The sequence below is a fragment of the Pungitius pungitius genome, chromosome 9 (genome assembly GCF_949316345.1).
Source record: "Pungitius pungitius chromosome 9, fPunPun2.1, whole genome shotgun sequence".
Taxonomy (NCBI): domain Eukaryota; kingdom Metazoa; phylum Chordata; class Actinopteri; order Perciformes; family Gasterosteidae; genus Pungitius; species Pungitius pungitius.
The window spans coordinates 16,834,737-16,853,813 of record NC_084908.1 but is presented as its reverse complement, the minus strand read 5'-3'; the positions used below and the strand labels follow the sequence as shown (position 1 = coordinate 16,853,813).

The 19,077-nt window shown below is 46.3% G+C and overlaps 1 protein-coding gene across 3 annotated transcripts in view; it reads left to right on the top strand.

Annotated features, from left to right (window-relative positions):
- Positions 1–19,077, top strand: part of fbxw7 (F-box and WD repeat domain containing 7) — a 74,514-nt gene that overhangs the window by 41,844 nt on the left and 13,593 nt on the right. For 2 of the 3 annotated variants that reach the window (XM_062564687.1, XM_037473152.2), the window contains 2 exons: positions 15,326–15,408; positions 16,576–16,717. In XM_062564687.1, coding sequence (XP_062420671.1) covers positions 15,326–15,408; positions 16,576–16,717 — 225 coding nt within the window. Of the gene's footprint in view, positions 1–11,103; positions 11,598–15,325; positions 15,409–16,575; positions 16,718–19,077 lie in introns of those variants that run through there. The other variant, XM_037473153.2, reaches the window with a different exon arrangement.

Below are 19,077 nucleotides of genomic sequence, written 5' to 3'. Positions count from 1 at the left end.
CCCGGAGGCCGGCCAGAGTGAATCCTGTTGCCAGGCAACAGTTTACAGATAGAGAGGGGGGAGGGGGGTGGGCAGTAGCAGGGCCCTCCACTGCTGCCTACGCCCCCGGCCGGGCCTTCGTCATTGTCGCGTCAGGATTAGATCTGCAACTTCCGCGGCCTTGGATTATTGATTTTTTTTTTTTTTCCGCTGTCACTGACCGCCGGTCTGCTGCGTGACGAGGCTCAGGAAGGAAAAAAAAAACAAAAATCAAATAAGGCCAATGCAGTGAAGTAAATGTGCTCCTCTCGGTTTTAGAAGGAAGGACTCTTGAGGATAGACGATAGACATTTCTGTGATGGTGTCCTTCCTAATTACTGCATGCGTTTTGGGTTTTCAAAAAGGGAGGAAAAACCACGCGGTTGGCAGGACGAGTTCTTCCGCCTCACCACTGAAACGGTCTGAGGTTCCCTTCTTGTCTTTCCTCTGCAGCCTTGCACGTTTCGGCTGGTTGTTCTCGCTTTGGGATCGCCCGCCTGCGATGGCGCCTTATTGGTTTCCTGAATGTCTAATCTGCCAAGTCCATTCCTTCGGCTCCCCGCTGAGAAGGGATTCCTTGTTCGGCGCGTCAGGCCTGGCGATCCCAGGGAGCAGCGCCGCCGTCCCCCGGCCCCTTGTGCACATTAACATACAGCTGTCCCACAGGATGTGGTGAGACAGACACCCATGAGCTTCAGAGGGGAAGCTGGGCCCTCCCTCTCCTCTCCTCTCCTCTCCTCTCCTCTCCTCTCCTCTCCCAGATTCGGCTCCCTCAGCAGATGGGACGGCGAAGATTAAACCGCGAGGCACATGGCGGCCATTGTGGGCGGCCCCATTGTGGAGGTTAAAGGTCGCCTGCGGGGTCATGGTTGAATTGGTGTGGTGGGTCCCGCCTCCCGTCCGTGGGCTGTGTGGGTGAAGGGTTTTTGCTAATGATAGCTTTGTGGTTTGTCAGGAATCTTGATCAATAAAAACGGCGTGCTCAGAGAAAGTAGGAGTCGAGGTGCAGGTTACCAGCGGGGTGAAAGCCTTTATGCAAGAGTGCAATGAGTCCCTAATATTCCATTTTTTTTTTTTTTTTCAACAAACACCATCAAAAGTTTAAAACAAACGAGCATTCAACTAGTCAGTATTGCCTTTATTTAATGTGCGTATTATTTATTACATTGACATACTCCTCTGATCAACATCATATTTTGAGTCGTGATCTCTGTGCGAAATGTGACTCATGAAAATATGTCATCACCTGCTTTTTTTTGGGGATTGACTCCTCCAGCTGGAACAAGTGGGCTCGGAGGTATATTACGCTTAAAAAGTCAGTTTCTATTTGAATTTGACTTGAAGGTTGTGAAAGCTGAGCAAATGGAAAGTGACTTACAGGGAGGATACCCTTAAACAACCCTTTCTGGGGTAAAAGATTGTACTTTATTTTTTTGGAAAGTGCAGACTAACATCCCCCAAAGAAGCGCAGTGTGGTGACTTGGTGGAAAACATAAAAGCCTCCCATGCCACTGCGGTCTGCCAGTAGGACGGTGTGGGCTGAGGGGAAGTCTATTTTTGGGAAGCTGGTCCAACCTCGCCTCCATTTTCCACTCTTGTGCTCATTTCATTGACTGGCCAGTTGGTTGGTTTTTGGGGGAAATTGACAAACGCGACAAACTTATTAAAATGACTCGTTCAACTTTTAAAATGCATATTAAAGTTCTGATCCAACCAAGGCGGGTTTTTAAGAGGAAAGCCGTGTGATTGTTGGCCCTTAAACACACTTCAACATAACAAGAGGCACATTTAAAACTTTACAGCTCTGGGTTTTTAGATGCTTGAGTGTCTGCACCTTTGAAACAGGAAGGAGTGTTTCTCATTTTTTTTTCTTTTTCGGGTCGGATGTTGTCGCAAAATAGAAAGCTGAGGCGGGACAATAGACAGCTTGAACAATGCAACTCCTGCCACAATGGAAATTAGCATGTTCCAGCGTGTTGTAGGTTGACCTCCTGGTTAAACTGACAGTCCATCATTTAAGTTGATACCACACCCCTGACCTTCAACTGAAAAAACAGGCCGATTGTTCTGTGATATTTCAGGCAATACGCAGTCTGCTTTTAACAAAAATAGTAGTTATAGCGTCTGTATTTATTTCTCTCAAAACACACTATTGTGTAATCAAACTCCAGACTGCTGTGTTTATTTGCATGCTAAAAGCTCTTAACATTTTACTTTGTAGCTCGTAAAGGCCAAGGCTATAAAAAGAACATAATGAAGCCAACAATCAACATTGTGACAGCACTGCACTGTGAGATACACACAACGTATCCTTTTAATGGAATCCCAATCGTCTCATTGAAATGACAAAACTCTTTTTGGAGGCGAGGCCCGAGTTGAGCAGAGGGAAAGGGAAACAAACAAAGGCAGTAAATGCATACAAAGAACACAGACAGACGTTATAACAGAATAACATTTAGAGTGAAGGACGATTACAGGCGTCACCAAATAGACTTGTGAACACTTGGTGAGACACTATAGAACAGACACACAAGCAGCTTTATTCCTGTATGAAAAAACAACAACAACAACAACACGTATTTAGCCAGTGTGGCAGTTGCTCCACATGCTTCAGAGGAAGACATCTGCTGTGTCACTTGGGCTGAATTGGTTCAGCTTACAGACGCTGTCTTATGAATATTAAACAAATCTCTCTTTGAGTTACATCTTGAACCTGTACCGCTCGACGGCATTGATCTGCCTGACAAACCATCCTAAGGTGGGATATTATCTCGAAGCCAGAAGTCTCAGTTGGGGGGAGGGGGGGGGGGGGACTTCAGGTGTCCGCGATGCTCGCGGCGTAAAGCCGCTGCACGCGAGCAAACGAATCAACAGGCGCGCTCCTAGAGGGGCTTTTTCCTAAATGACCCGATGCATTCTCGGCTTGTTCAGCCTCTGCGAGATCTGTAGTAATAAAGTAATGGAGTAAGTGATGGAGCGGCGTCCTGTGTGCAGCGCCGTGTGTAGGAGTGCTTTCAGAGTGTGTGTCAGATGCTGTATGAGTTGGAGGGAGGGGAGGGAGGGAGGGGGGGGGGGGGGGGGGGGGGGGGCTGCAGTCTGAATTGTATCCGCGACACATCAACACTGCTTTTAATGTGTGTGTGCCCTTTTTAAAAAATGGTGAAACCACCAACAGAACCTTTTGAAATACTAAAAACCTGCATGGTTTGTATTAGATCTATTGGGCAGGGTCTTGTAACAAAGGTCTTTTGGGGAGTTTTGAAAAACACAAATTATGCCGTGCTGTTTTTTTTTTTTTCTTCCTTTTCACAGCACCCGAGGGTTGTTCCTCGGTTCTCCGTGTTGCCCAGCGTGCAACTCCTCAGAGACCCCGTGCTGCCGACCCTCACAGCCAGACACAATTCAGCCTAAAGATTCAATGGGCATATGGCAGCCAAGCAACACTGCAGACCTACATAGTATTTGAGCTGTTCCTCTGTGATCCTCTTTTTTGTTGTTTTCAGCTTCTTTGCACTAATAATCTTTAATGCACATATACGAAGGGCGATGGGAGTTATAAGGTGACTCAATCAGCAAGGACAGCTTAGCAGGAGCCGACGGAACCAGTGATTTTGACATGATCCTCTTATTTTTAGGGCTGTTCATCTCATGTTTAGCACATTCATCTTATGTCGGTCTTCGTTTTCTTTTAAATAGCTGGCTGGTATTTAAAGCCTCACATTTGAATATTACTTTATCAGTACCGGCACATTCTGCACACTGCTACTCTGCTGCAGTAGTAAGTATTTGTACGTCTGTGTGGGAGGAATCAAAGGTCAGCCGCTCCTGTGCCCCCTCCTGAAATGAAACCTCGATGCCCCTTGACCTTCGTCGTTCGATATATAGCCTTTCGAATCACGGCCGACGCATCTCTCCATGCATCACTACTCTGCAACGGTCCCTCTACTGTGTCTTGCTTCGGGAACAAAGACATCCACTCTTTTCCTCACATTGTACAGAAATGCCGACCTAGATTGCATTCCTCATTAAGTTGCGTTGCCTCCGCCAGAAAGTCTACTTGATCCTCAGTCCTACCTCTAAGCCCATCCCCATAGCACGCTGCACTTCATGAGCCGAATCATTGCATTAATTCTGATCATCTTCTGGTGCATTCTCTCACAACAGCAAGCAATTTTCTCTTAGCCTCTGGCTGTTTTTTTTTTTTTTTAAATAAACAGCTCCACGCATTGTGTTCACAGAGCACACCTCTACTGGGTGTCTGTGTTTGTTAATGTGGCGGGATACAATATACTTTTTATTGCCAGTTCTGATTGACTCCACAACCCTGACAGAAACTTTACGGTGGCAATAACAAATCATTTGAGGCTTAAATGTTTACGCCATCGGAATGGAGGCATTCACCGCTGCTTCCTTTTTATTCTCAGATATATAAATGACACCTTTAGATTTCTTTAATGTATCCTACAGATTTTAATCATGAAAGCTTCATCCTAACCCCAACCCTTGTGTTTAAATTAGTTATTGATTTTTTTACGTTTAATAATGATTATATCAACCCATTGATTCAATGAAATGATGCCCCCAGAACATTAGCTGAATGATACTGTTGCTCCGCAATGTTTCAAATATCAACCATCAGAACGGCCTCTGGTTGGGCTGACGTTGCCTCGTTGAGTGTTTTTTTTTTTTTTTTTAGTTCATTGAAATCTGATCAATTTGCAGCAAACCAGCGAGTTGCATTTCTGTAACGTTGCATCGCTCATCTTAAATAACAAACGGGCCACATACAAAGATGTGTAAACTACAGGGTTTTTTTTTTTTGTTCCATCTTTCATTCGACGTACAGCCGTTATAGGAGTCTCATTTTGTGCCATCGGACATGGCGGTTGATAGCGGCCCTTTTTTAAGTGCCTGACTTGACTGCTATCAGCCACTCTGCTGGTGGTGCATCAAAGATAAACATAATCCCCAACACTTGAGACAAGAGCCTTGGCTTTCAAAGCATGGCCAGTAGATTCAGCCAAACAACATCAAATGTGCCCTTCACTTTGTGGAAATTGGATTTCTGTGTCAACATGAGAGTATTTCACTCTTATCAAATGCTTGTTTTTGTTTTTTTTGGCCACAGTCTATTTGCGTGACTTCTCTCAACCTAGTTAGTTATCAAAAGGGAGCTCGCAGAAAATGGGGGTGTATTCTGTCGGAAGGCGGAACTGCCGTGCGTGGGGGGGGGATTTGTATCACTATTCTCTTGATTTTGGTCATTGTGCATGTTGTTAAAGTATCTCTCCAGTTATCGTAGCAGTGCCACGAGTACCACCCCGCATTCTGTGATTTAGTTCCTCGCCGGTTTGTCATGGTTGAAAAAGCACTACAGTCTGACCTATGCTGAAGTCTACAATCATCCCCCCCCCCCCCCCCCCCCCCCCCCCACTCTAGAACCTTTTTGGTTTTTCTGGGGTCAATAATTAAAGGGAAATACTGTCCATAGCCAGAGTCCAAATGGTCAACTAATGAACAATTTCACCCTGATAGTGGAGCTAGAATAAAAGTCCAAGGATCACCGAATTCAAGGGGTGACGTCCAAATTTCCCAATAATATATCCAACAGTGGTTGAGATATTTCTTTTGGGACCAACCCGGCAAATCGTGATCAAAATATTAGCTCGACACTAACCGACTGTGTGAAACAGCGTCCTCTGATCTCTGAGCCACTCGGATTACGCTTAAATCTCCCTTCAGAGGTTACTCGGCCGTGTTTTCTTTTCAAATCCTTCATTTGAGACGGCAAATATGCAAATGGATGCTTTATCTGGGAGATAAAGGGCAGTATGGGAAGAGGTGTCCCAGATGAGATCGGCATCACACGGGGGGGGGGGGCACACGCTGCACGAGTGCGGGTCAAGGCGCCGCCGCGGCGCAACGTGCCCACGTGACCTCCCACCTCCATTCTCAAGCATATTCAGCGATCTGCATGCGACAGGCAGCACCCCCAGCGGGCCCCATTTTGCTCGCTCTGCTTCATCTCGGATGCAGAGTGGTAATTCTGCATGATTAAAGAGGCTTATACGTTACTGTGTAAATGTTGATGCCAACCCCAGCCAAGTTTCACCTGGCTCATCACACACATTTCCATAACCCTCTATCATTTCTGAATGAGATACGACGGCTCAGGCTACATCCCAAATGCAAAAAAAAAAAACCTGGATAGGCCCTCCGTTGGAAAGGGATTAGCAATGGAGGAAAATGTTAACACCAAAAAAAAAAAAACAGTCGTACAATTTGCCATTGGAGTGTTTAGTAAATGACCTCCTCCTGAGGTACTTATTGCGTAGTATACTAAAAGTTTGTAAGAAAATTTGACTAAGAGCTCAAGTCCAAGAGCTCAAATCTGCTTTAAAACTTTTAAGCAGTTCTGACTAAATGTTGACTTTTGCTCATTTCCGAACTTCGTACGTATCCTGAGGTCTTTGCTTGATACTCTTTAATATATTAAACTGTGAATTTTACTTTTTATAATCGATTCAGTCCAAACTGCTGCCGTGTTCCCGGTGCACAGCCGTAGTTCAGCGTGGAGGAGTGAGGCCTCGCTCATTGCTGTTCAGACATTACCGTGCAGATCGTACAGTCCTCGTGGGACACATTTATCGAGATGACCTTTGCCTTTGGACGAGGGAGGAAGGCGACGCGGGTCAGATCAGTCACTGGATGAAAGCGGTCCGACCAGGTCGGATCGTGGGGAGGCGGCGGGGGGGGGAGGAGGCCGTGGGCATGTTTGGGATTGGACCACATATCGACCGAGAGCGTCAGTCGGGTCTCAGTCAAAGTCTTTAAAATGCAAAGAGACACGCATTCAGATATTGATTACTTGGGACTTCATTACTTTCCAGGGCAACAAAAAAAAAAAAAAGGAAAAAAGAAAAATACTTTTGAGGACAAATTAATGACGCGGTGTCCATTTTTCTACCCAGTGTAACCACAAGGACAACTGTCGTCCAAGGAAGCGCATATTCTTCTCATCAGTTCAGAGCTCAAGGATTGTGACAAAACTGAATAAACGTGTCTTGTTTCATCCTCAGTTGGACACAAATACCCCTCCAACCAAAACTTTCCTGCTCTACTTTCCTCCACAGGAACCCGCGGATGTCCATAAAAGTGACTATTGGCTCGACGATGTATTTGTTTTTGTCCTGAGTACTTCCTTCCCCCCCCCCCACTAGGAGCTGGTATTATGCAGTAAGAAAAGCGGCAGCTTTGTGCTTCTCATTAACAATAGATGCCTTCGACGTATTGAGTAGAGCACTCAGCCAGATGCTGCTCTCGGTCAGTGGGATTTTAGTTGGTTTTCTTCCTGCTTAAACTATTCAAATCATTTTGGTGATCATTTATTATCACAATAATCATACTATTTATGAAGTAGGATACCCAAAGTCTAAGTTGATATAGTGCTCTCATTTTAGCGTATAGTCAATAAAAAATAGATATATTTCCCTGCACTAGTTGCTCTTGGTGTGAATAGTTTTGATGTGAATTATTCGCAGCAGTTTTGTCAACGTCTTTACACTGAATCGTCCCATTTGAGGCAATAGACGGTTCCATTTTGTGTTCCGAAGGCTTTTTCTGTACACATTTTTATTCAACTCATCAACAAGTCATAACGTCGTAGATCATGTGTCACGCTGTTTTTTTTTTTTTTTTTTGAAAATCCATTTGGAGCGTTACTTTTGCTTTCTCTGTGCAGTTTCCATCGTTTTTACAAGTACACATTGTGCCCGTGTCAATATCATCTTCCCGAAGCACTTGGAGAACAACAGATTGACTTATTTGCCACAGGGAAATAAGCTTTCGGTCTCTTATCGCCTCAATGAGTGCTGTGCGGGTTTCCTTTTAGATGCAGTACACGTTGCTAATTAAGAACCGAGTAGTCCGCTGAAGGTGTCGAGGATTCGTCGTGATCCTCGTGTTTTTTTTGTTGTTTTTTTTGGACGACCTTGAGGTGCACTTTGCGGATCATAAGTCACTCGTCCGCTGATGATGGATGGAGCAGGACATTCTGTCGGGAGGCCGTTCAGAAGCCCACAGCCACCTGTTCTCATCACAAACTTCCATCTCCGGGAAATGAAATTGATTTTCTGCTTCCTGTGCTGATGGTTGAAGCAAACAAAAATGTGACTCTCCCTGTGAAAATGTATTTGAACTTGTATTATTTTTTTATTTTTTTTTATCAGAAAATGATACACGTACATTCCACATTATGTCTAGCGAGTGATCAGCAACAAATCTAACTCAGCATAAATGTTTTCCTGGGGGAACAACATTGGGCTCTTTGAATTTTAATGTTCTGTCAGAGCTCGTGTAGACTATTGCCTTTTAATTACTTTTCCCCCCTGCCTGTGTACATTTTAAAATGCGAATCTCCATTTCCAAATGGTGAACAATGTTTTGCCAACACCGACCACTGCATTTCATTCGTTTTCTAATCAACCGCACCGATGTCCCTTGGGGGAGATACCAGTTGCTCCCGCTTTAATTTCTCATTTGACCTGACCCCCTTCCCGGCTCCAACGCTTCGGTCGCGTGGGTGGCTGCAGGATATGGTAATTCAGCGCCTTGCAGATGATGCTATTATTATCCTCCGCAGAATGCCACGATCCGCGGTTTCCGTGTTCATCAAACCCAGCCCCCCCTCCCCCCCCCCCCCTCACACACGCACTTCATCTGTCCAGCCCGGAATGGGGTCCAGCCTTCACCATTTCAGGGAGAATCTATTGAGAGGAGACCCCCACTCTTTTTCCTTTTTTTTTTCTTCCCTCTCTCCAAAGAGGAGACAATCGCACAATGACACGGCGCCGTTTAGAGATGCATCACTGCCCAAGAAGTATTTGCCTCCTTCAAGTTCACCACCTCACAATTAAACATTTGCTCGAGAAAGGCCCCCCTTTTTTTTTTTCCTCCGTAGTGAAGCTTTTTCCCACCAACATCTGTTGATTTGTGTTAGTAGGCCACTCACGTTTCTCCAGTTGCACTAGACAGGTGTTGGACCTTTTAAATACCTCTTCTGAGGCCTCAACGATTATGGGGTGACTCGGCAGATATTTAATCTGAAAATTAAAATTGATAAATTCAGGACTTCAAGCTTTTACTTTATCTGTCCATCAGTTAAATATTTTACTGTTTGTATTAGATTAAGGATTTGGTCTATGAGGTCAAAGAAAATCCCTGTTTTAACTTTTTACAGACCAAGTTCACATAACCTAAAGATATTCAAATCAGAAAACCAATATATCTTTACATTTCACCAGCTGTTGCTAGTGAGTATTTCTACAACTCATGAATTAATTGGTGCACATTAATTCTCTGTCCATCGTTTGATCCACTAATCCTTTCATCTAATCATCAATAAATAATTTAACCCGCGATGTCAAATCAAAGAATGTTTATACTTAATTGGAAAACGTGAGCATCTACTTGCTGTTAAACTGCCGTAATTGGATGGTGCGCCATAACCCGCATAGAAACATTTCGTTTTCTGCTAAATTGGGCTGGGTATTAATAATTATTTTTATTTTACATAGATTAAAAAAAAAACACTGGTTGTTAAAGAAATTATGATCAAATTGACTGATCTGGCAAAGTATCTCTTTTTGCAGCCAACATATCATCTATTCAATAATGGCCTCCTGTATGTCAGTAGGTCGGGGATGCTCATCTGCAGGCTTGTACGGTTTCTGTCCCGTCCCCTGCCCCCGGGGTGTAATCTGTATTTTTGTACATCCTCTGCTGTTCAAACGTCGCAGGAAAAAAGGAGCGAATGTCTGATGGAGCACTGCTACCTGTGAAGAGGTGATTGAATACATTTCAAAGTTGTTTTTTCAACAAAGTTAAAGTTTTCTATGAGAGTGACCGACTCGACTGACCAGCAGGATTTGGGTTTTGATAAGCAGAAGGTCAGTATCGGGGGGTGGGGGGGCGGTGGTTAATGCTTTACCAACCGGCAGAAGGAGTGCAACAAAGAGAACCACGGCCCATTCAAAGGCCACAGTGCAGCCGCTCTCGCATGCCAAGCATTCCAATGTGCTGTGTAAAGGTTGAACCGGTGGAGAGCAACGAGAGGGCCTTTCTCATGAGGGCCACCGTGCACACACACACACACACACACACACACACACAGCTCAACCAGCTCTGTCTGTGCTTTTTTTTTGTCTGCGCTGTGGTGAGAAAGTGCGACTGAAATGCCAGAATCAGCCAAATCCTTTGACACCTGTTGTCATCCAACCTGACTGTTTTTTCCCCCCCCCCCAGACTTTTTATGTATGTGATTCGCTTTTGCCTGACGTGGTTAATAACTGACTTGGTTTGTCAATGGAGATATACGTTAAGTTTACCTTCGCTAGATGTTCTTCTGTCTGCTATCTTGAAGCCGTGTTTCAGTAGCTGCAGCAGTGCATACCTCTGTTAACGGGGCAGGTGCTGTAACTGTATCTGCTACTGAGAGGCAAACATTGGCCTGCTCTGTGTGTGTGTGTGCAAATAAGCAGGTGGACGTGGGATTCATTCACACTGTTGCATGATAAGATCATGATGGCCGACGTGTGTGCTTGAGAGTCGTAAATGCCCCCCCCTCACTACACGTATGCTTCACGCGGGGGCGAATGTTGCCATCTGCTGCAGAGCTTTTCTGAAGTAAAAAAAATGCAGGCAGAGTAGACTCGGGCGGGGTTTGGAGACGGATGAGGGTGTTTTTGGTCCAACAAGTGCGTATCTGTGTGCCTGTGTGTGTGGATGGGGTGTCCACATTTTACGCATTAAAGACTAGCGCATACCCCCCCCCCCCCCCCCCGCCCGGTCCCTGTGTCGCCGCCTCCGTCGGCGCGCATATGTCCCCGGTCCCGGGCGCCCTGCTCGCTGAACGTCGGACTGCACCATTCCTGTCGTTTCCACCGGGGAGGCTGTAATCCGACCCCGCGTGGAGGAGCCGTAGTGCAGCCTGTGACAAGGAAGAGGGCACTGTTTCTCTCCCCCTCCCTCCCACCCCATCTACTCCTCCCACTCTCTGCCGAGTGTCACCCCTCTTTCTCCCTCATGTGTTCACTCCCTGCTCGGCGAGGCTGCTCTCCGGCGCGCGCACACGCCTCCGGGATCGTCGCATCGCATCGTTCGACCCACCGAGCGAGCTCCGTTTGAAGCGGCGTGACGCGGCGGAGCTTCTCCCACACACCACCCCTCATCCGCCCATATAAATATATATATATATATATATATATATGTATATATATTATTTTTGACTGCCTACACCAGGGGAATCTACCGCGCGCACGCCAGTCCGGTGACGTGCCCGAGCATGTTCACGCCACAGTCGGATCTACCTGAGAGTTCGCTGGCCGCGCGCTGTCACCGCGTCCTCCCCGCCGCGCACACGGAGCCGAGCTTCCGCGACCGTCTCTGAAGAGGAACTAAAAGAACAAGAAGAGGAAAAACAAAACAAAGAAAAGAAAAGGAAAAAGGAAGCAAGGGAGGGGGAGACCACCGGGATCACAAGGATGGGGTTCTACGGCACTTTGAAGATGATTTTCTACAAAGTGAGTAGGATTTCTGCTTGTACTGACCCGCCCGCCACGTCACGCCGGCTCGTGTACTTCGCGGTTGGACCGTCGTTATCTTTCGACGCGACTCTCTCGGCCACTGCGGATGGTGATGAGGAGGATGATGATGAGGATGGTGAGCAGCAGCAGCAGTGTAGCGGATCCCCGGGAGACTCCGCTTTATTTACCCCGGCCTATTTAACGTAACGTTAGCGGCGCGTCCGGTGTCCACGACGCGATGTGGCACCGCTTTCCCTCCAGCGCAACTTGAGCCGTTGTGAAGAAACGCCACCGATTCGGGGACAATCGGGGCATTTAAAAAAAAAGGGGGGGGGGGGGGGGGGGGGGGGGGGGGGGTTCCGTCGTGGAACTTCCGCGGCCGTTTGATTTCGCAATGCCGTATTAGATGTGTTCATATCATCATGCTTCCCGCTGGCATTGGTTCCAGTTTCGCCCCATTTGGCTCGATGCGCCCCGCACCTGCACCGCGGTGCTCTCCTCCGCATAGCCCCGCAGATGCTTTAGTTATAACGCATGTACCACACATGGATGGCTCACCTACGTTTTTTAAAACCATGCAGATGGCCACTTTTGTAATCAGTTCCAGGGACAAGAACAGCCCCCCCCCCCTCCCTCCCTCCCTCCCTCCCTCAGTGCGAGTGGTTATTATGATGGTACATTATGCAGCAGTGGTTGTGTTGCGGTGACCAAAGGGACTGCTTGAGGTGCGTGCATGTGAGCGGTTTGCCTATCCCCCTGACACTGTGCACCCGCCTCTGGCTCCAGCCACAGATAATGGGTCACTGTGTCAGACTGCGCGGGGCGCAGAGTACCCTTCGCGGATGCTGGGTGTATTAAGGATGGAAGTGCAGAATACAAACATGCATATGAAAGAAGTCCGTTATGCTCTGTGTGTGTGTGTGTGTAATGTAAACACATTTTTGTCAATCATTCAAAATCCCACCCTCCTGTGATGGTGGTGGGGGGGTGGGGAATTTCTTTTGTGTAGCCGAGTGCACTTTGCCCGTGTAGTGCTAAAGTCGCTACTCAATTCATCCTAATAATGAAGTGAAAATGTCCCTAAGAATCAACGGTTTATTGAACTGAAGGGTGACCCTTTAGTGTTCATCCATTTTGTGGATGTGGTAGATACCAGGCTTTTGAAGTCAGCCTCTAGAGCTCGGTGTGTTTTTGCCGCTCTTTGATGGCACTGGGGAGGGGTGGTGGTGGTGGTGGGGGGGGATGAGGATGGGGGGGTGGAGGGGCGGGTACCAAGACTGATTTATTCAAGTCATATTCTCTAACCCATTTTCCGGTCCGATTGCATCCTTTTTAATTCGACATGTTGCCAATTGTTTCCTGAAAGGGCCGGTTCTCTGATGCGTTGCGACGCTGATTGACACAATCAATCAGTTTTCACGTCCGCGTGAAACCAAAATCTGAATAAATCCGATTCGTCTTTAAGTGACTGATGCTGCAGGATGCAGTCCGCGCTGAAACGAACCAACGCGTTATGTAAGAGTGATTGCCGTCTTTAAAATATCATTAACTCTCTGTGTGTATCCATCTGTCGTGCTTTTTGGCCAGATAGGGAAGCCAAGAAGTAGGAGGGGGGGCGGAAGGGGGGGGGGACTGATTAGTGGTGATTTACAAACACTGCGTGCTCTGGTTACCTTTTTTTTTTCCCAGGCTGAAACACAAGAAGAGGTTGCTTATGCGCTGATTTTTTTTCCACTCCCCGCGTTTGATTTCTTGCATGTACACACACACACACATGCAGACACACACTCTCAAAGCAAGCCAGCTCCTCTTGTTGTCCCCCCACTCGGAAACACACACACACACACACTCTCTCAAAGCCAGCCAGCATTCTCCTCTTGTTGTCCCCCCACTCGGAAACACACACACACACACACACACACACTCATATTCGTGCAGATACACACCCAGGCTCTCCCTGCCTACTGAACTGCCTTTGCAGTGAGATCACCGCTTGAAGAACAAGGCAGTTGGGTTTGGGTTACGTTTATATTCCATAGCACTCAAACAGGGTGTCGGATGGATATTTTAAACATAGACAAGTAGTAGTGAAACCTACCAAACGTCTGAAATGCATCTTCTCGTAATACATCTCAAGATGTGTGTGGAAATTCCCTTCAAACAACCGCCCCCCTCTCAGCTCTACACCGGCGCTGACTCGTGAGGAGCAGATCACAAATCATTGGGCAGATTACAGTGTGACGTCCGGCGGGCATCTAACCTGCAGAACAAGTTGGTGTGCTGGTCATGTACACATGCCTTCCGTAAACCCCGCCTGCAGTTGTGCGAGGGTTCGTTTTGGTGCATTGATTCATTCAACACCGAGATGGTGAAGCCCGTGTTGCTACCTGATGCTGTGTGTGTGTGTGTGTGTGCGCAGCTGAGGATGAGCTGCTCGTCATTCAGCCGTTTGTGAATCGTTTCGCTCGGTTCTCGAATGTGCTGCTCGGGCCGCAAACACACAATTCCCCAAATTATAGCGATGAAAAAAAAGCACACATCTGGGGGAGACAACACTGAGGAGCCAGACAATACGGAGTCGCGTGTCCAGTGTGTATTCTCGGCGTCCAATACTATACTAACGTGCCAAAGATGCATCTGAACACAACATGTTGTTTGGTTCAAAAAGGAGTTCATTTTGAATGCGGTTTCCGCTCAAGAGAAGCTATTATCAGGTTGTCTTTCAAGCAGAACAGGCATGACTGTTTTGGTAAAGACAAAAAAAAAAGACTGACACCAGAAGGAATGTAAGAGATCCCTGTGAACATCATGCCGTGTGCTAAAGTGCAGTTTTATTTACGATTTAGCATTTTATTCCAAGAGAAGTCCAGCTGAGAGAACGGCCTTTTTTAAAGTGTATTTCTAATGCTGAAAATGAAAGATCAAGCTTTTTTTTTTATTCCAACATTACATTCACTCCCAGAGACGCAAGAAATCAAATATATATTTGACTATTAACAACTAAAATAGTAACGCACAGTGACTTGGACTAGTAACTTGAATCTGATGACTGGTTTGGACTTACTAACGCGTTACTAACGCGTTACTAAGTAGCGAGTTACTCTCATCGCTGCTCCAGCTCCATTATTCCGCTGAGAGGGTGATCACTTGCATGTGTAGCGAGAGGCCAGTGAGGGAGAGGCATGAGATGAAGTAAATAGTCTTTGCCCCTGCTCACACACAGAGGCTCTTTTGTTTGCACAGTTGTGTAGGTGATTGTGTGTGTGTGTGCGCACACACGCGCAGGTGTCTCAAGTAGTGAATCAAACTTCCAATTCCAGAGGCCGCACCCTGTTCCATCCTCCCGGAACGAGTTTCTTTACTTTGTGGTTACTTTTTGGTGCATGAACACGCTGTACGCTTCCAGCGTCTGGTGTGAGCGTGTTTTGAGGGCCTCTGGGTATTGCGGGGTGTCTGGTCTTCTAACATAGAAGATAATCAAATGAAAGCAGAGCTTTTTTTTTGTATGCCTGCGCCAACACAGATGGGACCTTACTGTGCTCACAGGCTTTGCTATTGGACATGTTGATACTTCTGAATGTCTAGAAAGAAAAAGTTATTAGAAAGGAAGGAAGCGATGGTGGATTATGCAAAACATGCCTGAACTGCCCCCCCCCCCCCTCCATTAAAATTCTATTGTTGCTCTTGTCGATTGTGACACATTTTTTGATGTTATTCTTCCTCAGATGAAGAGAAAGTTGGACCATGGCCCAGAGGTCCGATCTTTCCCTTCAGGAAAAAAGCCCTGCAAAGGCCCCGAGTATCCAAGGTAACGCACTTCACACGTCTCCATGTCCCCCATCAGAGACACACCCAAATGTCCTCGCACGGCGGTGTCCTGCGTTTATTTACTGCATTGGGGTCCACGGGATCTCACTAGAAATACAAGAGTCTTATCTGCTTATTCTAGTGCTGCTCTTGCATTAAATGAACCTACCGTGACAGGAGATGATAAGATATCACACGGCACAAGGCTTTGTGCCTTCAAACGGAACCGCGCTTCACGCCGCTTTGTGTCTGCAGCATCCAGCCGGCCGTCCCAGATGTTTCTCTAACCCTGAATATTTAATGCCCGTGTTCACATGCAGCCGCATTAAAATTCATACCGAACACAGTCACTTAAGTGTAAACGTTGCCATGTAGCTCGCTCCGGCTCGGTTTCCAAAATTCATAAAAAATGAACGTAATGAAATGGAGCCCCAGCCCCCAGCCCCAGAAAGCCGCTGGATGCGTTCGGCCGCTGCCGTGGCGTTACAGGGACACTCGGGCGTCCTTTGATGTCACGTGATGCTTTGCACACCCGGGTTCTCACAACAGGAACATGTGCGATAAGGAGTTAAAGATGTCCTCGTTGCTCTGAGGCTGCAGGGTTTCGGTGTCTTGAGATTTGTACATTTTGATTTCTTGGGATTAGAACTGTTTAATAAAAACAGGCAAGTCAACATAGTTATTATATTACTTAAAATACTTTAGAGATTAATTCTAATTTTAACACATCGGCTGACAACAAATTGTGCATAATGGCTTCATTTGGCAAAAAAAACACCATTATTTTTCCAGCTGGGGGTTTGTAACGCTAAATACATGTGAATGGCAAAAAATGCTTTGTTTTATGTACAGCTCTAAATATTTAACCAGTATTTGCCATCGCTTTTTGCTCCATGTTTTTGAAATTTGCAGAGGAAATATCTAAAGTTGCAGCAAAAGAATCAAGGACAACTAAATGCTGTCATGTTGAGGTTATTGTTGTCATCAATAGTGCATTTTGAATGTCTGTAATATTCCCTTAATGCGCCTATTTCTTTTCTTAATGCGTCTGTTTGAAAGCTGTGATTTCTCATCGTCTCTCTAATGTCCGCAGTCGGCTCTTTGCCTGCAAAGAAATCATTCTGTTACTCGTTTTTTGAAGCGGTTTGGCCTTCCGTGTGACTTGCAGCCCGACAGGAATTGTCCCGTGTCCGGCCACGCCCACCACATTTGGCCACATTAGAACGGCCAATTGTCAGGGGCAGCAGAGGCGGCGCATCACCTCCATCCAGCCGCCAACGGGTTTCCAAGAATGGCTCCGGACATTTCAGGTGAGCGCAGCGGAGTCCTCCTCCTCTTCTTCTTCTTCTTCTTCTCCTTCTTCCCTTTTTCTTTTCCCCCCACAGGCAACTCCAACGACCCTCGAGCGAAAGCTCATCAAAAAGCAGATGTGGTGCCCAATCATTGTTCACTTAGTCTCAGAGATAATTGCTGCCTTGTTGTCCGGGGCCCGCCATTATTAACATAACCGCTGTAGCGTGGAATTGGAATTAGCCGTACCTGTAAGCGAAATTGTAACATCAGTTGTTTCCACTGCAGAGTAAAAGGCTGTTCTAAGTTAAACTAATGTTTTGTTCTGTGGTGTTCTGAGCAAACTTTGGGTCCATGAAAACTTTAAATAGGCAACATCAACTCGCTGTAGCTTGTTTCAGCCACTTGGTGTGGATGGTTGTGTCTGCAGAGACCTGCGCCGTGCTGAATACCATTATTCTGTTCCTGAATGAAGACGTACCTCAAAGTCACCTTTTGCTGGTCCGATAACGAAGGACTTTTGAGGTCTAAGGACATTTCGTAGTTCTGCACGCGTGTCTTTTGGTTGAATTCAAAGCACCAAAATATGAAAAAAAGAATAGTCGAGATCCTGGACTGATGAAGACATAACAATTTATCATTCTCCATATTCAATTTTACCCTATTTTCAAATTAATTTTCCTACAGTGTTCAAATGCAACATAATAGAGCCATTTCTTTCATGGGAGACTTCTGCTCTAATGATTCCAGACCTCATGAGAATAGGATGTCGTTTTACCATATCAGCAGTCATGTGCGCTCGCTGATTTCCTTTATAATAGGTTGGCGAGGACTTCATTACTTAAGAGAGCTTGAACTCATTTTCTCTGTATAGCTGGGCGAACCTGTGACACCTCCAGTGTTTATTTTACGTATATTAGCCTTCGGGCCTGACCTGCTGCAGCTTTTAATTTGACATCCCAGGCTTCAGGCAGTTAGACCTCATACTTTCCTCTGTACATTCTGTCCTGTTCTGTCCTGTTGCTGAGGTTAAGGACGGAAACTACGAGGCTGCAAACTGTAGCTGGAGTGTTTTCCCCTTTTAAATGACAGACACAAGGACAAACATGGTCGTGGCAAAGTCACATGTTGCATTAGAGGATTATTTTGGGCTGTACACCCTTTTGTAGCTGGATGACAAGACCGATAACACTCGTGTGTCTCTCCATTAAAGGGAACGTTTGCCTTCTTTTCTATTCTAGCTGTCCAGTCAGCGTTGTTGGTTAATGGAGTCAATTGAAGTATTAAATTCCTCCAGCGCTCCAGTTAGCGTTGGGTCCTCGGTCTCAACCCGCTGCTTTCCTTTGCTGGTATATTTTTTGGCCTGAGTAAATCCGGCTGAATAGTCGAGGCAGGCCAAACACCGCTAAAAAGATCCTCGCCCACAACGCTCGGTTCACATTTTGGGTTTTTCCCCAGTTTGCGACACAAGCAAAAGGAATGTTTCTCCCGGCAGGGCCACCCAGAGAAAGCCAAGCTGAAGGTGGTTCTCCCTTATGTCCATGTACATCGCGGCAAGATTGAATCCCTGCAAGCAGCAATAAAGATTTTGCAGCTGCAAGCAAAGATTTCTGGGTCAATACGGCGCGCACAGAGGGATTTATCGCTTCAATCTATTTCACTTACCATCAACACTGGAAACAGCTGGCTCCGTCCTACAGCGCTAAATTAGCATACCGGCACCTCCAAAGCTAACTAATTAACACACTATATCTGACTTGTTTATTAGGTACAGAAGTTTGATTGAGGGTTGTGTGTGGGATTACTTGGTTTGAAAAAAAAAAAAAGCTATTTCCCCAAATCTCTCCACATCCGGCTCGATCCAAACGACAAAGCACGCGCTGTCATCGCGGCCATGAAGGATGCAATTATTGCCTCTCAGCAGTCGAGCCTCTCAATGAAATGAAGTGTTTTTGAGCCGATACTTGAACACACCTTGAATGTCTGAACCCGGCGTCTTTTTATCAGCGGCTCCTCAGAGTGATCAGTTGCGAACAAGTGGTTCACACCTGTGGAGCCTCTGCATGTTTAAGTGTCAGCGCCGTGATCCCAGGTGTCACCTCGTGGTCACGGTCTCAGGGCAGTATTTCAGGCAAATTTGGGGGTCTTGGAAATCGGTAACTGGAGCAGCAGCAGCAGCAGCAGGAGGAATGACACTTTGCGGGAGAAATATTTCAGCAAATACGATGGACTGTATTTGATCCTGGAAGCTGCAGCATTTACAACCCCATAGAGACCAATAAAATGGAGCAAACTTTAAAAAAAAAAAAAGCTCTTCGTTTGCAATTTATTGGGAGTCCAAAGCGAACAAGAAGCCGGAGGGTTTTCCGTTTCAACAAAC